Raw genomic sequence first — 20,959 nt, forward strand, 5'->3', positions numbered from 1 at the left:
GGATCCGCATGATTTTGTTTCTTCTTAAACCCAAACAAGTGAGCTAAGCCCAACTCATATGAGTCTAGAAAAAGGCATGGTTATAATGTTAGGTGTGGACGTGTCCATATAAATAAAGAATCAATCTCTACATCTTTCGAGGTGGGATAACATCAATATATATATATATATATACACACACACACATAGTTGTATAGGATGAAAGACTTACATGTTCAATATTTATATATTCATTTTTCAAAGCCACCATATTTACCATGAGTTTTTCATTGGAAAAATAAAATTCCACTCGTGTTCTCAGCTTTGGGACATCATTCTAGTCGGCTGTCAATAGCTACTGATTGGTTGGCGAACCACGTTTGTTTTTATTGGGTGTCAAGAATACCACATCTATTACCAAACCGTGTGATATATATGTACATATGTATATGTATATGTATATGTATACATACATATACATACATATGTACATATACATACGTATATGTATATGTATAGGTATATACGTATGCCTATGTCACTATCATACTAAGACAATTTTTCGTCCGCTCAAGTATCATAGAGTGAGAAAGTCCAAGAAAATTTTTGTGTTTAGACTCGCACCTTGTTTTAAATCAAACAAAAATTTTAGGAATTTTCCTATGCAGATTTATAATGCGAATTAGAGAATTTATGTTGTTTTTCAAACAAGTGGGACACAAGCCGTGGGATTCACTTGTCATTTCACTTTTTCAACAGGTCTGCATTTTAAGTCCTTATAGGATAATTCATGTACATATTAATATACGTGTATATATATATATATATATATATATAGACACATATATACACACGGATTGTTTGCAAATATGTAATTCCACAAATGTTAGGTCATATCTAAATTCAAAAAGTATATGAAAAAAAAAAAAAAAAAAGGAACATATCTGGATGTATAAAGAAGGTGCATTATTGTGCATAACCACTCTTATAGAACGTAATTAAATCTACAACTAACTAAAATTTAAAAAAGAGAAAAATCCAAACTTAATTAGAAAGACAATATTTTAGATGATGTAAAATTTGACTCAATTACCTACCTAAAATTGGTAATAAAAAAACAAGTTTTCCAATTCCCTATATCTCTCTCTATATATACACAGACGACACTAATCAAGAAATCAACCTGTACACAATTTGAAAAATCAAAACTCCCTACAATTCTTCTTCTTTGCAATGGAGAGATCTGCATTCAAGCCAGCTTTCTTGCTCATACTCTTGGTCATCGCTGCATCATTGGGTAATTAGTTTTCTCTTTAATGTATATACGCTCGATCTGTTTATTTCAACCAGCGTCCATCATTGATTTACGAAAATGATAAAGCTCTCAGCTGTTTGTATCCCAGTTATTTGAGTTCGACGCACGGGATTCAAGTGAATTCGTGGGATGCACATGAAATCATAACTGTTGGGATTCCTATCGTAACTGATTAATTTATGATGAATTGGGTTTGCAGATGATTCGTGGATGATGGGAGTTGAAGGAAGAAGGGTGGTAACTATTTCTTGCAAAAAAGACGCAGACTGCGAGTTCAAGTGTGGTTGCCCAGAAGCAGGATGCAGATGTGATGGAGGCTTATGTTTATGCCCGGGAGAGACAGTCCCTCCCTCTGCTGAAACCATCATGGGAAAATTACAATAAATTAATTAATCAGTCAAAGATTAAGATCCAATATTACAAAAAGCAAGTGTATGCATTGCTAGGTATGTGGATTGGGTTATTAATAAAGTTTGAGTTTGGATGATTTTGGTTCTCTAATATTATATAGAAGTGCCAAGCTTTAATATTAATTTATCTCTTATTAGCGATGATTTACTGTCCAAGGTATTGTCCGCTCTGGGTACGAGTAGGAGATGGTTACGGGTGACAAAAAATCGATTTCAAGTCGGATAACATCACGTGTTTATGAAATATTTATGTTTGTGCCAATGAAAGCATATCGATCCCTTCCTCTGCTGAAACCATCATGGGAAAATTACAAATTTAATTAATCAAAGAAGACCCTATATATGTTATGTATTTGGATTGAGTTATTAATAAAGTTTGAGTTTGGATATGATTTTGGCTTCTCTTATATACAACCAATCTTGAATATTAATCTCTTAGTATTGGAGACTTATTATAATAAGAGATTAGTGTTTAAGGGTGACAAAAAAAATCAGTTCTGAGTCATTCTAGGTTGAACAACATCATGTGTTTACGAAATATTTACATGTCGGAACCATAATCCGGATTGAATTTCGGACGTACCTAATTGATCAAACTCAAATTGATTTAAATCCGGACAAGTAAACCGAATGATAAACTAATCTGAATTAGGGTCCGAAAAAGTAAACTAGTGTGTTTGGAACTGAACCCTATTATAAACTGGATAAAAATTTTGTGTTTGGACCCAAATTTCAATTTCAAACATACAACTTAATAAGGAAACTAAATATATTTTAATTTTTTAAATAAGGAAGCAAATTAACACAATAAAATATCATAAATAAAAAAAATTCACACTAAAAGCCGATCACAATAAATACAGAGATTACAATGATAACGGATAATCATGAAAGCCTATAGAAGATAATACTCACTTAAATAAGAAAACTAAATAAATTATATTTTTTATATTTTGGTAAAAAAAAAAAAAAAAACTCCATTAGGAGAATATAAATTAAGAGAGGAAAAAAAAAAGAAACAAGAAATATAATTCGAATAAATAAATAATAAAAAAAAAAGGTAACAAGACAGTATATAGGCCGGCAGACAATATGGGCCAAGACGAGAACAAGCAAGCCCAATATGGATTCTTCACTTAATATATCATTTACAAGTTCTCGTATCGGGAGAAGAAGAAGTAACAGAGTTCTAGAAGCGGGACCATAACGTATGTTCTGCCAACAGACGACCCGACAAGATGTGGGGCCCATCCACCCCACACGGCTCGACGCACCCCTACTGCAAAGCTGACACGTCACACAAATCAGTTATTTTACCTACTTTCTTTTAAGGCGTGATTTTGGGTAGGAGTTCTCCAGATTACCCAACCCAAATTAAATCAAGTTTAAACATAAATTATATATCCAAAATCCAAATCTAAATACAAAACTTTTATCCGGTTTAAAATCAAGTATGAATCCAAACACTGAAATCTTGTACAATTTACTTGTCTAAATTTAAAACAATCCAAGTTTGATGAATTAAGTACGTTCAAAATCCAATCCGAGTTATAATTCGGACATGTAAATATTTCATAAACACGTGATGTTGTCCAACCCGAAACCAATTTTTTTGGGCCACCCCTAGTTTCAAGCCATGAAGAGAAAACCAATCAAAGGCAACTTGAATCCTTTTAACATACAAATTCTATGGACCAGAAAAACTAACAAAGCCATCATAGACTACAACCTGGGATTGAAAATCCAAGCAAAGAGACAAAATGTGCATAATCTATCAGCCTATGACAAAAAGCTAACAAGTCTATTACCATGTTTAGCTTTGGCAAAATTTATTCTGATGTGCAAATCAGATACAGAAGAATAAAAGGGACTTTCAGTTGGGGAGAAAAAATTTTAAAAAAAATGTAAATGCTTCTCATCATTTCTTCTCTGGATTCTCAGGAGCTGGAGCATTGCAATCAGTACAGGACTTACAAGGTTCTGGTAGGAAGTTGTCAGAGAGACTAATCCGCAATGTTTGCTGTTTTTCCTCGTTTCCAGGAGCATGGAGGAGAGCATCCATGATAAGGATGTCCCAATCCCGCGACCGAAAGTATGAAGACCAGCTGTCATCTGTAAAAAGAATGCGACGCTACTTAAAAGAAAACATTTCAAATTCCAAAAAAGGTGCTATTTAAAATTATTATATCTTTATAGAATCGTCCATGTAAGTCTGGTTATTCTGCGTAAGAAAATCTGAAGTTCATTATGTAATTTCTCTATTAAAATACACTTTTTCAGAGATCATTTTAGAATTATGATTTTCAGGCACATAATCACGAATCAAACTTAATGAGATTGGTGACAGACAGAAAAAGTAAAGTGGCTCAGGTAACGATATACAACACAAACCTCCATTGCGGACTGCCTTCAATTGTACGACCCCATTTCCTTGTGGTCCAGACACAGGAAATGTACAAGATACAGAATTCCTTCTATGAGAAACTGCAAGAGACGCATTGTACCATGGACCCTTAACAATTGGATCCCCAATAGCATCTTTGATCGCCTGGTTTGTGCTGGCTTTCTCCATGGCCTTCCTGAAAGATTTTAGAGCAAACAGTGAAGATGTCGACAAGTACACACAAACGGAGACCCCATAAAGAAATTATAGTTTAGGAACATCAATGTGACGGAGCAGCATTCAAAATTCCCTTTAAGAGAAGTAATTGGAATAGGTAAGTGTATATGTAACCATCTCCCAAGTCCCAAGATACTCTATTTACTCAGGCTAAGGACAATTTGTATACCAAAAAAACATTTTCTGGTTTTCATTATTATAGTCCAATATCACAATGGAGATATGGTAATTGGCTCTCTAATATCTATGGAAGACTTGAAGTTAAACTTACTTGGTGCCTTAAGGGATAACACCATGAGGCCTAATAGACCAAGTACAATAACATCTTGCAAGGTTTGGGTATGATCAAAATAATTAACACCACCAAGAACTTCTCATGGGATAGGGGCCGTACTTGGTACCTTCCATGCATTGGATTGTTAAATCCGTCTCACCAAAGGAGTGAGAGAATCACCAACTCACCATCATTAATTGATTGAGAATATTTCTTTAACATGTCTATAATTTTTTGATAAGTTAGAAGACAGAATACTGTGGAGCATGGAGTAACCATAGAATCCCAACGAATTTCTTATCATGATGGTTCGAGGATATAATTTCTCATGTCCATGCGTGTGTTGTGCATGTAAAACGTACGATGCATACAAGTATCAAAGTAATAAATATATCTGTGATCAGAAATATGGATATATCTGTGTCCATTATTCATGTTTGAATATATTTATCACATGTCAGGCACAAAGCCTAATTTAGATTCCATATCAAAATAAGCTGTGATTCAAGTATCAGATGACGTGACTTCTACTTGCTAGAAAAGATATGTGATATTCCTAATTAAGCCATCACTAAATAATGGTCCAAACATGCAGAATTGTAACGTCTAAACCATTAATAATTAGAGATCATCATCATCTTCTTTTCTTCTTTCCCCCTCTTCTGATAGTAAAAATAGGAGAACATCTTAACAGCCAAGGCATTCATTGTAGCCTAAGTTATAAAAATGTACACAAGGTTCCTCAATCTAAGAAATGCAACCTTTGCAAGTTCTACAAATTACAAAATGGACATAACAGTTTAGTAGATCCAGTAAATGTATTAACATAGAAAGAACAAAACCTGCTGCATCCATGATAGATAGCAAGATCATCAAGAGCACTCAAAGCAACACCGCCTGTGACGGTAATTAAGACAAAAGAAACTGCCTTACGACCCATGGATTTCTTCAATCCGTCATCTACATGCTTCGCAGAACTGGAAAAAAAGATCGACAGAGTCACACACAGTCTTGATATTGAAAAAAGTTCCACCTTCCTTCAAATGAACTTTTGGCAAAATAGCTCTATCAGGAAACAGACACTATTCTAGTCTGATTTCCTAATTTTTTTTCAGGTTTTCCAAGTGATTATGTTTCTGTCTTAAGTTTCGTTTTATTTATCTGTTGGCTTAAGCATAAGGGAAGCTTATTCAAATATTTGTACTATTGAACATAAGAAATCAATACATTTGTTACCCTCTTCTATTTCCATTGAAAGATATCGCTTCAATTCTAATTGGTTCTACTACTTAACTTGAGACATTAATACAATTCTCATTGTACTAGTTAAAATGAGACTATCAAAACAATTCTATCTTCTCTTTTAATTTTCACAGACTGCAATTGACGCAGGAAAAATGATAAGACAACAATAAGGACTGACAAAATAGGATTTGAACTATTAGATTAGAAGAAAATCAACATTTCCAGATACATGGGAAGCCCTAATTACAAAAACTCTACCAAGTTTTCTTATTCTTCCAAAAGCAATAGCAACACACAACACAAAACCTTACAATTTGAACGGTGGTTACCGTCCTCAGATTTCCGGCAACCGCATGGAGTAAAAGTGTAAATCAACGCGCTAAAGAGTAAAAATAAACTCAGACAAAGAGGTAGAAGCCGAATGATGATGACACTGATTTCAAAAACAATGAGGGTGAAGGTTCATATGATGGAGATTAAATTGAAATCAGAGAAACGTAAGAGATTGTACCCGGAGGCCTTTGATGCCGGAGAAGTCTTGAAGATGGAAACAAACCTCCTCGCCAACATCTCTCCCCGCACAAAATCCTTTCTTGTCCTTTTTCAAGGGTTTTAGAAGTTTTTTCCTCTCTTTTCTTTTATACCAAAATGCGAAAATGGTCGACTCAGATCAGCAGACTGGGTGAAGTAATTGGGCCTTTCGACTGCATTACCTAAAAAATATTTTCAAAAATTTTATAAAAATTACAAATGGTATATATGCATTTTTGTTTGAAATAAAAAATCAAATTTATCACGATCGGGTATGAAAATTTAATACTGTCAAATATAACTTCAAAATATTCGATATTTCAATAATAATGAATTCAATTTTTATTTCGAACACATTTGCAAGACGATTGACTCTCCGGATTTCGACTTGGAAGTAATTATAGGGACTGAGAAATCGTCAATTAATTGATTTATTTTAAAAAAACTAGAGCATATATTATAATATTCCAAAATATCAATATACATAATTAATTACACATATATGCGGACTTAGAGTGCAGACTTAAAATGCTGACTAGAGAGTCTACGTTGTTTTGGTAAGTGAGTTGTTTCGATAAATGAGTACGATCCATAACTATATGGACTCGCTTATCATTTCACTTTTCCAACCCTCACATAAAATTAGCCATATTTTAAGTCCGAATATCAGAATTCGTATGTATATATCTCTAATTCTATACAACTACAAGTACAATCTCTTCTGCGCTTCCTCCCCTTTGTCTACTGGTTGAACCGAGTCATGCAGAGCAGCCATCCCCATCATCATCGCAGGTCCCATCCCAAGACATAAGTTCAACCCATGATCCCTGGGTATGAAAAACATTACCAAACTGTCTCAACCTTCGACAACAATAGCATATATATATATATTACATACATTTTTACATGACCAGTTTCGAAATCAATTGATTAGTAAGCCGTGTAATATATAAACAGCAGCAGCAGAAGATGGACAATGATCCATCACAGTGGATTCTACAAACAACCTAGCCTCTTTCATCACCAATCCAGTTGTTCTTCTCCTTTGGCCCAGTTGGTCCTTCCTCCCCATACAGCTCCACCGGAAACTTGCCAAATATGTTCTCCGCTGAGTATCGAAGCATCACAGGCAGACGATTAATTATCTTATCTAGTTCTGTTTTTGAGTCGTAGATAATCGTGGGACCCCACTCTCTCATAAACTGCAACCAGCAAGGTTCAGCGACAGCCTCCGCTCCTAGATACTCTGCTGCGACAAGTTCATAATGAATGCTTGAATCCACAAATAGGTTACTGCGGGCAGCATCATTCCTTACTCCAATCCCCAGTTTTGAGGAACCCTGAATGTAGGTTCCAGGATGAGGAAAGCTTGCATGCCCACTTTTTGATGAGTAAACGATAGCCTTGTTTCCGTCCATGTACTCCAAGTCATATGCATCCACCCATTCACCACCGCTGTGCTGAGAGAAGTATATACTCCACAGCTCTCCGGTAAAATTGCATATACGGAGGGTGAAATGCTCCCAGTCACAGACATGCTGACCAATCTTGCTCATAGCAATATTCATAATTCCAATTTTAAGAGTTCCTGGCCCATTAAAAGGACAAAAGACCCACATTGCGATATCAGTAAAAGTCCCCCCTAGAGCAGGCTTCACATGAACATAAAGTTTAGTACTTTCCAAATTTCCATGAATTACAGCATCTCTTCGATCACCACCTGGCAAATCTATCCAGAATGCCCCATCATTTGTCCCACCGCCTGGCAAATTTGAACCTCTAGCATCAATAGCCTCACCAATCAAGTCTCCTTTTTTGTACAACAATGCTCCATTTTTGAAGAACCATGAAACAGAAGATGGCAGGTATACCTCATCAGGATGGAAGAAAACCGTGGGTCCATAGTGCTTAATGAGCGCATGAATCTGGTCAGTGTTTGGCATTGCATGCAGCCCAGGATCTAAATTCTTCAAGCATGTAACATGTATTTCTTCAGAGGTCCAGTGGCTACTACAGCAAAAAGTACCCACGGAAACACCTCTTCCCCACATGCCACGATGGGAGGGTCTCATGCTCCTAACTCGAAATGGAAATTCTGAAAATTTAGAGTCAACATTGAGCAATAGGCGATAAGCTTCACAATTATCTGTCAGGTCAGCCCGCACACATCGTACTTCATCCAACTCAGGTTTTTCTGCTGTTTTAGTAACTAAATAACCCATTGCCTTATAGCCATCAGGCGGCTGAGGTAGCCAGAAGAAACCATATCCTTCATAAGTCTCTTCATTTCCATCATTTGAACTCCAAACTAATGTATAATCAATGGGCTTCCGGAGAGCTGGTGAGTTCACAGTGCTGCAAATATGAGTAGCTTCCTTTGCAAACAAAGACAACTCCCTAGCTACGAGAACAAAACCTCGCAAAGGCTTGTCATTAGGTTGGCAATAGTGGCCTAGGCTACAATATCCATCAGGTATTCCTGCCGGTTTATAAAATGTAACACCTTTTTTCTTGTCCTGTGAAGGATTGAAACTCCAAATGAACTCGAACCTAGAGATTCTAAGAACTTCTATTTCTCCAAGATTTATTCTTCCAGAAGAAAATCCTTGACCTGAGAAGGAAACACACATTACCATAAATGAGCCAAACTAGCTACAAGACTAGAACGACTTACGTTCAATCCTGGTATTTATATTATCTACTGAAGATGCAAGCATGAGTTTGTGAGATTCACATTTGAGGTTTCAACATGCATCTCCACGTGTATATGCGACTGAACTGGGACATGTATTGGAACGTACTGCTGTCTCTGGAGTTTCCCATGCAGAGTGGATCCCGGGATGGGTCAACTCTTGAATAGGTTCTCCGTCACCCCAAAAAAAAAATGCATCTCCATGTGCTACTACAATTTCTTATATGCTCTCCCACACGCTTCCATGCATATTAGCTGATTGGCAGTAATCATTGCTATCAAGCCACACTGTTTTCCATACTATCATTAGCAGAGTATGAATCTTGGTCTGCCAATCAATCTAGGTTTTCCTTTTGTCCTACCTCTTCTTTAATTGGCAATTTAATTTATCAAAACAAAATTGAAACTGATCCAATTACGATCAGAAAACAAAAACAAAATAGAACAAAACCATGATTCATCTCTAACGAAGATACCAAACGACGAAATTAAGGGAACCCCACATTTTGAAAAGCAAAATAAGGAAGGAAAAAATGGACATACCAGGAGGCCAATCGGGAAGTGGAGCAGGAAGAGAGAAGGTTTCGGGCTCCGACGGGGACTGATCGGCGATACTGTTCCAGTAAAAGCACTTGCACCCAAACATCTCTACCTCTCCCTCTCTACCAATCCACAAGGAGACGATCAAGAATCAATGATTAAATCGAATGTTGGAGACTTGTAAATAAGAAGTGTAATCACCAGTGTGAAAGCTTGGACGGTGGTCGACATGTGGGGTCCTCGTAGGAATCGTATACCTTACTCGTATTCCAACTGGATTCCACCTCCGACGACTTCTCCGGTGTTTCTTTCATTTTTGTGGCTCAGAAAAAAACAGCTTTCCGGTCGGTTTCATATTTGCTGATAGGGTTTTTTGGAAAAGTAACACATTCCAAAACTCATTTTTGAAAACTAACTCACTTTTTTTAAAACATGAAATCTAACATTTTTTTGAAAGGAATTGTCCCAAATACCCTTATTCCACATGTTTTCATTCAAAAACCTTTTCCCCTCTTCCTGTAACATCACTTTTCAATTCGTTCTTCTTTCTCTTCGTTCTTCTTTCACTTCAACCCTGTTAATCTACGATTTTTGTCTCATTCGACCACCCCTATGCACCTAATTATTCATGGGTATGTTTTATTTAATTTTGTATTTGTGATTTAGGTTTCGAGTTTTCATTCAAGCAGTTTAGGATACTTTGTGTGCTATACTTTGTGTGCTATGTTCCAGTATTTCATATTTGTTGTTTCGAGTATTTTGTTTTATCTGTTCGAGTATTTCATACTTGTTGTTCGAGTATTTTGTTGTATCTGTTCGAGTATTTCGTTTTATTGTTCGAGTATTTTGTTTTATATGTTTGAGTATTTAAGTTTTCCAACTTTGACCGTCCGTAACTTTTGATCCGCTCATGTGTTTTCTTATTATAATATGTTTCCGAGGACTGATTTTGAAGGCCTAAAATTTAATGTAGGGTTTACGCCAATTGAGATTCGGAAAGAGATCGAAAAGGCATCGTTTGGAATTACATGTTAGAGTAATTGTAATTATCTATCGAGTAATTGTAATTATCTGTTCGAGTATTTCAGATTTGTTGTTCGAGTATTTCATTTTATTGTTTGAGTATTTCAGATTTGTTGTTCGAGTATTTTGTTTTATATGTTCGAATATTTCAGTTTTTCAACTTTGACCGTTCATAACTTTTGATCCGCTCGTGTGTTTCCTTATTATAATATGTTTCCGAGGACTGATTTTGAAGACCTAAAAGTCATTTGGGGTTTACCCCAGTTGAGATTCGAAAAGAGATCGAAAATGCGTCATTTTGAATTACATGTTAAAGTAATTGTAATTATCTGTTCGAGTATTTCAGATTTGTTGTTCGAGTATTTTGTTTTATATGTTCGAGTATTTCAGTTTTCCAACTTTGATCGTCCGTAACTTTTGATCCGCTCGTGTGTTTCCTTATTATAATATGTTTCCGAGGACTGATTTTGAAGACCTAAAAGTCAATTTAGGATTCACCCCAATTGAGATTCGGATCGAAAAGGCGGCGTCTTGAATTATCTGTTAGAGTAATTGTAATTATCTGTTCGAGTATTTTGATTTATAAAGTGTTTCTGAATGAATTTTACATTTTCTTTTACAGAAATGAGTGTTGTTGACCTTGTTGTTATATACGGCGAATACTGAGAATTTTCAGGAGGAATTTATAAATTCATTGGTGTTACTAGGAAATGTTTAGTAGTGAATGAGTCAATTTTCTATGATGATTTTTTGGAGAAGATATACAATATTACAGGAATTGATCGAACTTCGAATGAGGTGGTCATGAAATTTTTCTATAACACACATTTCCATATGAAACGGTTGATTGTATTACTCGAACCAAATATAGTATTACTCGAACATATACACCATTTCCATTTAGAAAAAAAAATGTTTTACTCGAACATATAAACTATTTACTCGAACAAATATTTGTAATACTCCAACATATACATCATTTACTCGAACAAGAAAATGTATAACAAAAAAATGTTCTTCACATCTCTAATTAACTCCGTTAGACTTCAAAATGATGCCTTTTCGATCTTCTTCAGAATCTCAACTGGGGTGAACTCCAAATAGAATTTTAGGTCTTCAAAATCAATCCTCGAAAACATATTATAATAAGAAAACACACGAGTTGATCAAAAGTTACGGACGGTCAAAGTTGGAAAACTGAAATACTTAAACATATAAAACAAAACACTCGAACAACAAATCTGAAATACTCGAACAATAAAATGAAATACTCGAACAACAAATCTGAAATACGCGAACATATAATTATAATTACTCGAACAGATAATTACAATTACTCTAACTTGTAATTCAAAGCAACGCTTTTTTGATCTCTTTCCGAGTCTCAATTGGGGTAAACCCAAAATTGACTTCTAGGTCTTCAAAATCAGTCATTGGAAACATATTATAATAAGGAAACACACGAGCAGATCAAAAGTTACTGACGATTAAAGTTGGAAAACTGAAATACTCGAACAACAAATCTGAAATACTCGAACAATAAAATGAAATACTCGAACAACAAATCTGAAATACTCAACCAGATAATTACAATTACTCGAACAAATAATTACAATTACTCTAACATGTAATTCAAAATGACGCATTTTCGATCTCTTTTCGAATCTCAACTAGGGTAAACCCCAAATTGACTTTTAGGTCTTCAAAATCAGTCCTCGGAAACATATTATATTAAGGAAACACATGAGCGGATCAAAAGTTATGGACGGTCAAAGTTGGAAAACTGAAATACTCGAACATATAAAACAAAATACTCGAACAACAAATCTGAAATACTCGAACAATAAAATGAAATACTCGAACAACAAATCTGAAATACTCGAACAATAAAATGAAATACTCCTCGAACAAATAATTACAATTACTCTAACATGTAATTCAAAATGACGCCTTTTCGATCTCTTTTCGAATCTCAACTGGGGTAAACCCCAAATAGACTTTTAGGTCTTCAAAATCAGTCCTCGGAAACATATTATAATAACGAAATACACGAGCGGATCAAAAGTTATGGACGGTCAAAGTTGGAAAACTAAAATACTCGAACATATAAAACAAAATACTCGAACAACAAATCTGAAATACTCGAACAATAAAATGAAATACTCGAACAACAAATCTAAAATACTCGAGCAGATAATTACAATTACTCGAACAAATAATTACAATTACTCTAACATGTAATTCAAAACAACGCCTTTTCGATCTCTTCCCGAATCTCAGCTGGGGTAAACCCCAAATTGACTTTCAGGTCTTCAAAATCAGTCCTCGAAAACATATTATAATAAGGAAACACATGAGCGGATCAAAAGTTACGGGCGGTCAAAGTTGAAAAACTAAAATACTCGAACATATAAAACAAAATACTCGAACAATAAAGCGAAATACTCGAACAACAAATCTGAAATATTTGAACAGATACAACAAAATACTCGAAACAACAATTATGAAATACTGGAACATAGCATACAAAGTACCCTAAACTGCTCGAATGAATACTCGAAACCCTAAGCATTACTAGATTGAAAAATTCATACCCTAACCATTGTAGACTCGAAGCACAAATACAAAATTAAATAAAACATACCCATGAATAACCAGGTGCAGAGGGGTGATCGAATGAGGCAAAAATCGTAGATTAACAGCATCGAATACTATGAAAGAACGAAGGTGAAGAAGAGCGAAGGTGAAGAAGAACGAAGACGAAGAAGAAGAAGAACGAAGGTGAAAAGTGATGTTCTGGGAAGGGAAAATGGGTTTTGAATGAAACCATGTGGGATAAGGGTATTTGGGACACTTCCTTTCAAAAAAGTGTTAGATTTCATGTTTTTAAAAAATTGGGTTAGTTTTCAAAATTGAGTTTTAAAAAGGGCTACTTTTCCAAAAAACCCTTGCTGATACAGGTGTAGTGGGCCAGAAGCATAATAAACACGAAAGGCCCAAACGTAAATGTGGCAAGCCTACAACCACATGGAGGTGCCGTGACTCTATTCCCATGGAGGTGCCGTGAACTACCGCCTGCGCTCAACTGATTGTGAGAAGCCTAGACAGAGACCTCCTATATAGATAGATATCGCGGTGGGAAAAAATGATTACGGGTCGATTACAAGCGGACAAAACTTTGTGTTTATCAAATATTTACATGTCAAAACCATATTGAGGATTGAATTTCAAACATATTTAATTGATCAAATTTGAATTAATTTAAATTTGAATAAATTTAAATTTGAATAAATAAATCAAAAAATAATTTAATTTGGATTAAGATCTAAACAAATAATCTGACAAGATTTATGTCTTTAGACACAGATTACATACATAGAACTTATGTCCAAACTTGATTAAATCCGGATCTAGAAAATTCGATCATCCGGATTGAACAAAATTTTACCACTCTTATATATAGATAGTTTGATTAAAGCCCATGAGCACTTATAAAAGAAGCCCACATCATCAAAGTAACAATAAGTCCGCAGATCCACAATCCAAAGTTGAAGCATATATCCACACTTTACTAGCAAACCTACCTAAGTTTGCATAAGATGTAGAGGGATGCAAGACACCCTCAAAATCTTAACCAAAGAACCATTCCATCATCTCATACACTCACAATACAAGGTTAAAAAAAAAAAAAAAAAATCCCTCTTGAATTGCAGTAAAATCCATTCAAGGGGACTACAAAAATGTCTCTCAACATTCCTTTTACAATGTCACAACTACAGCAGTACCAAATATGTGTTCTCTGCAACCAGTGAAAGGTAGGTGAACAATATGGAATTAGCAAACCAAAAAGCCACCTCACACTTGGATGAAGAACTCAGATTAAATGCCTGTAAAAGCGAGATCCCTTGTTTATCGCGAGCCACGCTGGGTAAAGCCATTGCCTCTTAGTCTACTATAGTCTCCAATATCTTGGTTGCTTCCCCTGCCCAAACTTCGTCCACCAAATCGCCCCCTAGAGGCCTCCGTTTGGTAACTGCCTCTGCCTCTTCCTCTCCCTGGTCATCAAAATTAACATGGTCATGAATAAATTACTAAAAATAAAAGTCTATATCTCCATTTGCAGTAAACAGGAAAAAGTTTGGTCACCCCAGGATTATCAAGCAGCTTTGAAACCAGTGGCTACATGTCTATTTTGGTCAAGAATAATACTGAGGGCCAATTTCACCATTTAACCAATCAATCAAGTTCAACTACAGTTCTTTCTTCATTGTAATATATGTTGCTTAAAAAGACAAAATTATAGTTTAAACTCATAAATTAAAATAACACATAAAAGAACATTTGCACTTCAATAAACAAAGAAAATGGAAAATGCTGAATAAACCACAAACAAAGCTAAATAAGGAGCTGCATAGGGTACATACTTCCTCCTCGAGCACCGCTGCTATTTGCTCTCCGCTCCTCGATGTAGACTTGCCTTCCAGCCAAATGTATAGGAGAAGCCTAGAGCGTAGAGACAATGAATTAGGCAAAACCAACAATTTATACATTGTGAAGAAATAAAGAACAATCTATACGTCAATCACAATTAAAATGTAAATGCTTCTAAAACCACCAGCCAATAATGTGAAAGATAAGTAATTATATTAAACACAAACAATTAAAAGAAGCTTCATTGTTGCTTTCCGTTTGTGAGACTACCAATTTCCATTGATCTGTTGGCTATCCATGTCCACTCATCGCGTGTCAAATGTTTTTTTGTTCGTAATTAGGTTATCTAACTTGCAAAATGGATACTTTGATAGTCCTGCAAAATTGTAAGTTGCTCAATGACACTATGTACAACCATCACAAGCATTACTATAGATCTTATTAGAGAGCAACGCCGCATTATCTCCAAATCGCAGTATTGTTGAAGTAAAGTAGTAAACTATGGCCCTCATAGCAAACCATCACAAACACAATTACTAATAAAATCAAGCTACAACAGATATAAACTTGAAAGTACAAAAATATTATAAGAAATACAACTCTGGGACTCTTACAGGCACAAGAAATTTCAATAACAAAAAAAGAAAAATTAGTTAAGCAGGCCTAAATTAAGGAAAATCCAAATGCAAATCTCGTAGCATGAGAAACATCTTAAAAAATAAAATGTTATTAGATCAAAATACTAGGGGAGCAAACAGCAGAGCTATCATGGCACTCCTCCAACATGAGTAAATTCTATTGAAAATACAAAATATAAGTGATGATAAAACTCAAACCTACCTGGATTGCATTTTGAACACTTGCAAGATCTTCAAACTCTACAAAAGCATAGCAAACGCCAATTGCATCCTGCATACAACACGTTCTAATTCATGTTTTATGAACATGAAAAATAAAGAAACCCATGAACCCACCATCAAGTATGATTTTTCAAAAAAAATCTGAGAACACAAGAAACTCACCTTGCGATTCCTGACAAACACACCATCAGGCTTGATATTTCCAAAATTCCTGAACTCCTGTTCAATCTCATCAGCAGTAACATCAGAGGGCAAATTTCTCACATAGACAGATTTTGGTTCACCTGAAAGGGACTATGAACAAGAATCAAAATAATGTTCAAGAATTTCAAACGCATAAAGTTCACATCTAGTGCACAGGGCTACAGTTGCATGAGGGATCTGTAGGGAAGTCAAATTTAAAATAGGGAGCAACAAAAGTAGGCTGAAATTTGAGAGAAAATTACAACAAATGGATTTATTGAAAAAGGTTTTTTCATTACTAGCTTGCTTACTAAAATATTTCAATTTGAAAATACATTCTTCAACAAGTCTAGGTCATATATGGATTGTTTGCAGCACAGAAAGGAGCAAGAATATCATCACTTATGATCTTGTACATGCACACAATGCTTCCAATATACCAGCCAGGTTTTAACCAAATATGAGCTCAAAGATCAAAATGTTTGATAATAGTCAATATAGTTCATTCCTTGAGGAAGGACTCTCAGAATATGCCGCCAACAAATAAAATTGTATTTATTATACCAATATTGAAAATCATGCTACTGTTGACACGTCTACAAAGTAAACAAAAATTAAAGAACTTGACCTTCGTCTAGTGAGAAACCTTCATCAGCCGTTTCAACTCCAGACTCAGGCACCCAGGATGAGGTAGAGTCCAGCTGCTGAGTAGTAGGGGGCGGTACGTCATTCCAATCAAAAGCACTTGGGGTATTCATGTTGATATTTGCCTGACTAGCAACTGACGATACGGCATGTTCCCTGGGCACTCTCAACTGTTTCCACGATTGTGTCATCATGTAAAAAAAATATTAGTTTACTAGTCCAGATTGAATAACACTCAGGTCAACAGCAAAAGCAACTTGAACCGAGTTCAAAAGGAGATGCCCTATTCCCCACCGTTGCCTCCCCCACTCACAAAACGAAATAAAATTCAACATGCAAAAATATTACGAATCTAGGAAAGGTTATAGCCCACCCTACCCCCCAACCCCCCGCCTTTCTTATACATACAGTGTCATGTTAAGCTCATTAGTTTAGCAAGACATGCAGTATCTTAGATTCAATCTATCGCTGCACAACTAGATCAATTCCCATTACTCATCATATCATTAATAGTTACACAATTTTTGAATTGCATTCAAAAATATGCCCGGCCAGAAATATTTAATTTGGTTCGCTGGGTGCTGGGTCTCTTTTTTTAAAAGCAATGGATGAACCATAAATCAGACTTCCAAACAAAATCAGGTACCAATAAGTCAGTGGAAAATTGAAAATAAATCATCCCTAAAACACTGGCAGAGAAGCAAATATGGATGCACACAAAATGCACAATGGAAAGGTTAGAAACATACAATAGAAGCGTATGTTCTCTTTGGCTGCTCCCCAACAGGTTCTTCTGCAGCAGGAGCCATTGGTTCTTGTACAGCATTAACAACACTTCGCAGTGAAGCATGCATCTCTTCTACGGGAGCTTCCTCCACCACAATTTCAGCATCAAAGTCTGGCTGCTGTTGCTCTGGCAGACTATATTTGTCAATTGGGTCATCTTCAATACGCATTGAGCTCACAAACTCCCTTGCCTCTTCCTCCAAAACGTAGTCCGACACTACAAAATTGAAAATACACCGCATAGGACCGCATAAATAAACGAAATACAAGTCTACTATTAAATAATCCTATGGAACTACTTGTCAAATGGATTATGGACTAAAAGACAATGTTTGAGAGAGTTAGTACAAAGGGAAAATCTACCGAAGTCTAGGAGAAAGGCAAGGCCTAGGCATGCAAACTGTCAATGGCAATACTAATAGACATCTACACTAATACTTGATGACAGAATGACCAATTTTATGTCATGTGTTCTCAATCCATGAGAGATTAAAATAAGCAAATATCAAAGAAGAACTCTCTTTTTACAGTCATTATGTTACCTGGAGGATCTAGATGAGGGCTAGAAGCATTTAGATGCTTTTCAAGCATGTTTTCAGATGATATGGGATCTGGATATTGTTGGTAGATTGTTTGCTCATCCATAAATTGAAAGATGTCATTAAGAACAAAGTAACCCTTCTCCTGAGGAGCAAGGAAAAAGGTCTGCACAAACATCCTCAGGAAATCCTCCGTTTTGACGACACCCGAAAGCATCACCAGTACACCTCCATTCCAAGAATCAAGAGAATTGATTGTCTTGATCTCAATTGCAGTAAAATTTAGTGACGTGATAATCCTATGAATTTGCTGTCAGTAAAAAAAAAAGATTAAGTTCATTAACTTATATTAACATACTACATGTTACTAAAGAACAAATAAGGATATACAACTGAGAGTCTGAGACACACTCATATCTTAGTAATGTCAACAAGCCGATGCGCAATCTAGAATGATGACATCATAATAAGAAATCTAACCTTTCATTGTGGCTACGTAATTAACAAAGTCATGTGAGTCTATTACCTTGTCATGGTATGTATGCACTCTATTCAAACAAACAGGTAATGAATGAAAACCAAACAGAAAAATATAAAAGGAGACTCGCTGCCTATTCAGATTGAGATCATAAGAAATAGTTGGATATGCAAAGTGTAGGCTATTTTTTTAAAAAAAAAATAATTTCAAGAAGAAAGCTTCATAATCCTACAGTGAATTACCATTTTTTTAGCTACAAATCCTCAGTGTCCGAATTTGAACATAAAACCAAAAACATAACAACCAAGCAGCCAAAAGGGATAAAGAACCAACCAGCCAATCATTACTACAACGAAGCTAATATACAGCTTTCTTCTAACAAACTAACAAAGAAAACAAAAGGCATGAGGCAATCAATACGTATTTCATAGAAGCAACTACTTCAGTTTATAAAAGACAAAAACCAGAAACCCAACCCTATTAAAAACATTACCAGCAAAGAAGAAGCCGACTCGATGTAATCACCATCGATACGAGTCATGTTGCTCTGATCCCCATAGAAATGGTGAACAAGATCGGGCTGTTTTTTCAAAACTTGATAGTACTGTCCAACGAAGTATGAGCCAACCTGAAACAAACAAATACCGTTACCACCAGAAAATCCCTAAAGACACAAAAAAACAACACCACAAATCTCCTTTTTCACGCGTATCACCTGAACAGCACTAACTGAAGGAGCCGGATATGCGGATGCCATAATCGCGACAAAAGAATAAGATCGAGCTCACACCTCCGCCTCCTCCTCCTCGATTCTACGATCACAGATCCGCAGACCAAGAATAGGTATCCGCAACCCTAAAACTCAAAAAAAAAAAAAAGTAGGGGTTTATGATGTTGAGGTTTACGGATCAGACGGAGCTCCAAGTCAAAGCAGTAACTGAAGCGATTGCAGATTCTTCAGAGGAATGTGGATGAGTTTGTAGAGAGAGAATCTAGAGAGAGAAAGTGAGGGGAATGAATCAGAAAGGAGAATTGAAGGAGAAGCTTTTAGATAGATCTATGAAGGGAAGTGAAGGGAGCAAATGAAAGAGAGGGAAACAGAGCGCTCTGTCTACTCCACATGTTCGCGTATAAATCGTATTGAGTCTTTCGAGTTAGGTATTTGGTAATAACGTGGATATTACTGTAGGGAATCGTAGCCGTTTAGATCTCTGTGGTGGGCCTCTTTAACTTACGGCCCAATCATAGGCTTGCGTCATTTTGTATATAATAATAATAATAATAATAATAATATACTATATATATATAATAAAACATCAATTAAATTGCATTTTTTTTGTTAATAGAATATATTTATTGCATTTTACGGCCTTTGCAAAAAAAAAAAATTTAATTTAAGAGGTTACCCTATTTTTTTTTCAAAAATGATTAATACCAATCCCCAATTATGAGATAAATATATGCAAATCTCGTAAAAAATAAATATATATGTTGTAAAATATTTTTTTCTTTACTCTTATTTATCATTGCATGATTTTTTAAAATCACATACCATAATCGAAAATGGATCATGAAACAAACGTAAATGAACCCTTTTTGTGGATTTGACTAATAAATTACAATCATGCATTATTAATATTTTCTCCATTTGGCAAAAGATTTTGACTAAAATCCCTAAAAGTAAAGACAAATGAGATTATCTAAAACATCCAAGCAAATTTCTCAATTTTTTTAGAAAAAAAGTTCTTACCTTTATAAGGAAACCAAAATTCAAAATTTTTTTAAAAAAATCAGTCATAAAATATGTTTCAACCGTATTCTTTTCAGCTAGGGGTGTAAATGAGTCCAATCAATGCGTGTTTTGGGATACTCAGGCTCGATTTGTCATAGTTTTGTTGAGTTCAAACAAAGCTCAAATGAAATTTGTAGGGCTTTAAAAAAAACTGAGCTCTGATTATTAATTGAAAAAATTATTTAATTATAGAACTTTGTAGGGCTTAAGCTCAAGTTAATAAACGAGCTTAAAAAGACGCTCAAACTTGGCTCGTTTATTAAAAAAGTCGAACATAAGCCGAGCCATTAACAGGTTGTCCACGAGTAGCTCAACAAGTTCACACTATTTTTTGCAACATATTATTATTATTTAAAATTTTAAATATTCGAGAAAGAAAATAAGAGAAACATATTATTATTGTTATTTTAAAATTCTAAATATTCGAGAAAGAAAATAAAATGTCACATTGACCTAATCAGCTGTTTTTGCAATAAACACAAAAGTACATAAAAATGTACGAGACGACACAGTTTTAGAAAAGTTGGACAGAGGAAAATCACGCCATCAGTGGATCATAGAGATCAAAAATTGGCACAGGGGAAGGAATAAATCTTGCTGGGCGGCTGACTGCGTA

At 35.3% G+C, this 20,959-nt stretch overlaps 4 protein-coding genes across 4 annotated transcripts; 1 reads left to right on the forward strand and 3 right to left on the reverse strand.

Moving 5' to 3' along the window:
* The first annotated feature begins 1,198 nt into the window (after positions 1-1,198).
* Positions 1,199-1,781, forward strand: LOC120007021 (defensin-like protein 287). Its single transcript, XM_038857172.1, has 2 exons — positions 1,199-1,276; positions 1,494-1,781. Exons 1-2 carry the CDS (start codon positions 1,213-1,215, stop codon positions 1,676-1,678), a joined length of 249 nt encoding a protein of 82 aa, XP_038713100.1. The 5' UTR covers positions 1,199-1,212; the 3' UTR covers positions 1,679-1,781.
* A 1,583-nt stretch (positions 1,782-3,364) lies between these two features.
* On the reverse strand, positions 3,365-6,519 carry LOC120007515. The gene is made up of 4 exons (XM_038857782.1): positions 6,355-6,519; positions 5,441-5,575; positions 4,096-4,283; positions 3,365-3,816 (listed from the first exon to the last, which is right to left on the reverse strand). Exons 1-4 carry the CDS (start codon positions 6,411-6,413, stop codon positions 3,623-3,625), a joined length of 576 nt encoding a protein of 191 aa, XP_038713710.1. The 5' UTR covers positions 6,414-6,519; the 3' UTR covers positions 3,365-3,622.
* A 424-nt stretch (positions 6,520-6,943) lies between these two features.
* LOC120007516 lies at positions 6,944-9,966 on the reverse strand. Its single transcript, XM_038857783.1, has 3 exons — positions 9,808-9,966; positions 9,610-9,728; positions 6,944-8,985 (listed from the first exon to the last, which is right to left on the reverse strand). Exons 2-3 carry the CDS (start codon positions 9,710-9,712, stop codon positions 7,382-7,384), a joined length of 1,707 nt encoding a protein of 568 aa, XP_038713711.1. The 5' UTR covers positions 9,713-9,728; positions 9,808-9,966; the 3' UTR covers positions 6,944-7,381.
* Positions 9,967-14,139: 4,173 nt separating this feature from the next.
* LOC120008040 (nuclear transport factor 2-like) lies at positions 14,140-19,675 on the reverse strand. The gene is made up of 9 exons (XM_038858544.1): positions 19,267-19,675; positions 19,045-19,179; positions 18,077-18,383; positions 17,498-17,751; positions 16,732-16,918; positions 16,083-16,204; positions 15,901-15,969; positions 15,054-15,132; positions 14,140-14,684 (listed from the first exon to the last, which is right to left on the reverse strand). The coding sequence occupies exons 1-9, from the start codon at positions 19,306-19,308 to the stop codon at positions 14,539-14,541; spliced, it is 1,341 nt and encodes a 446-aa protein (XP_038714472.1). The 5' UTR covers positions 19,309-19,675; the 3' UTR covers positions 14,140-14,538.
* Between the last annotated feature and the right edge of the window lie 1,284 nt (positions 19,676-20,959).

This window comes from Tripterygium wilfordii, chromosome 10 (genome assembly GCF_013401445.1).
Source record: "Tripterygium wilfordii isolate XIE 37 chromosome 10, ASM1340144v1, whole genome shotgun sequence".
NCBI classification, from domain to species: domain Eukaryota; kingdom Viridiplantae; phylum Streptophyta; class Magnoliopsida; order Celastrales; family Celastraceae; genus Tripterygium; species Tripterygium wilfordii.

Coding starts and splice junctions, on each gene's coding strand:
- LOC120007021 (XM_038857172.1), top strand. CDS start 1,213: ATGGAGAGATCTGCATTCAAGCCAGCTTTCTTGCTCATACTCTTGGTC. Junction 1,277..1,493: donor GGTCATCGCTGCATCATTGG/GTAATTAGTTTT, acceptor TTGGGTTTGCAG/ATGATTCGTGGATGATGGGA.
- LOC120007515 (XM_038857782.1), bottom strand. CDS start 6,413: ATGTTGGCGAGGAGGTTTGTTTCCATCTTCAAGACTTCTCCGGCATCA. Junction 5,576..6,354: donor CCGGCATCAAAGGCCTCCGG/GTACAATCTCTT, acceptor CTTTTTTTCCAG/TTCTGCGAAGCATGTAGATG. Junction 4,284..5,440: donor ATCTATCATGGATGCAGCAG/GTTTTGTTCTTT, acceptor AAAATCTTTCAG/GAAGGCCATGGAGAAAGCCA.
- LOC120007516 (XM_038857783.1), bottom strand. CDS start 9,712: ATGTTTGGGTGCAAGTGCTTTTACTGGAACAGTATCGCCGATCAGTCC. Junction 8,986..9,609: donor ACTTCCCGATTGGCCTCCTG/GTATGTCCATTT, acceptor TTTCCTTCTCAG/GTCAAGGATTTTCTTCTGGA.
- LOC120008040 (XM_038858544.1), bottom strand. CDS start 19,308: ATGGCATCCGCATATCCGGCTCCTTCAGTTAGTGCTGTTCAG. Junction 16,205..16,731: donor AGGTTTCTCACTAGACGAAG/GTCAAGTTCTTT, acceptor AGTCCCTTTCAG/GTGAACCAAAATCTGTCTAT. Junction 15,133..15,900: donor GTGTTCAAAATGCAATCCAG/GTAGGTTTGAGT, acceptor TCTACGCTCTAG/GCTTCTCCTATACATTTGGC.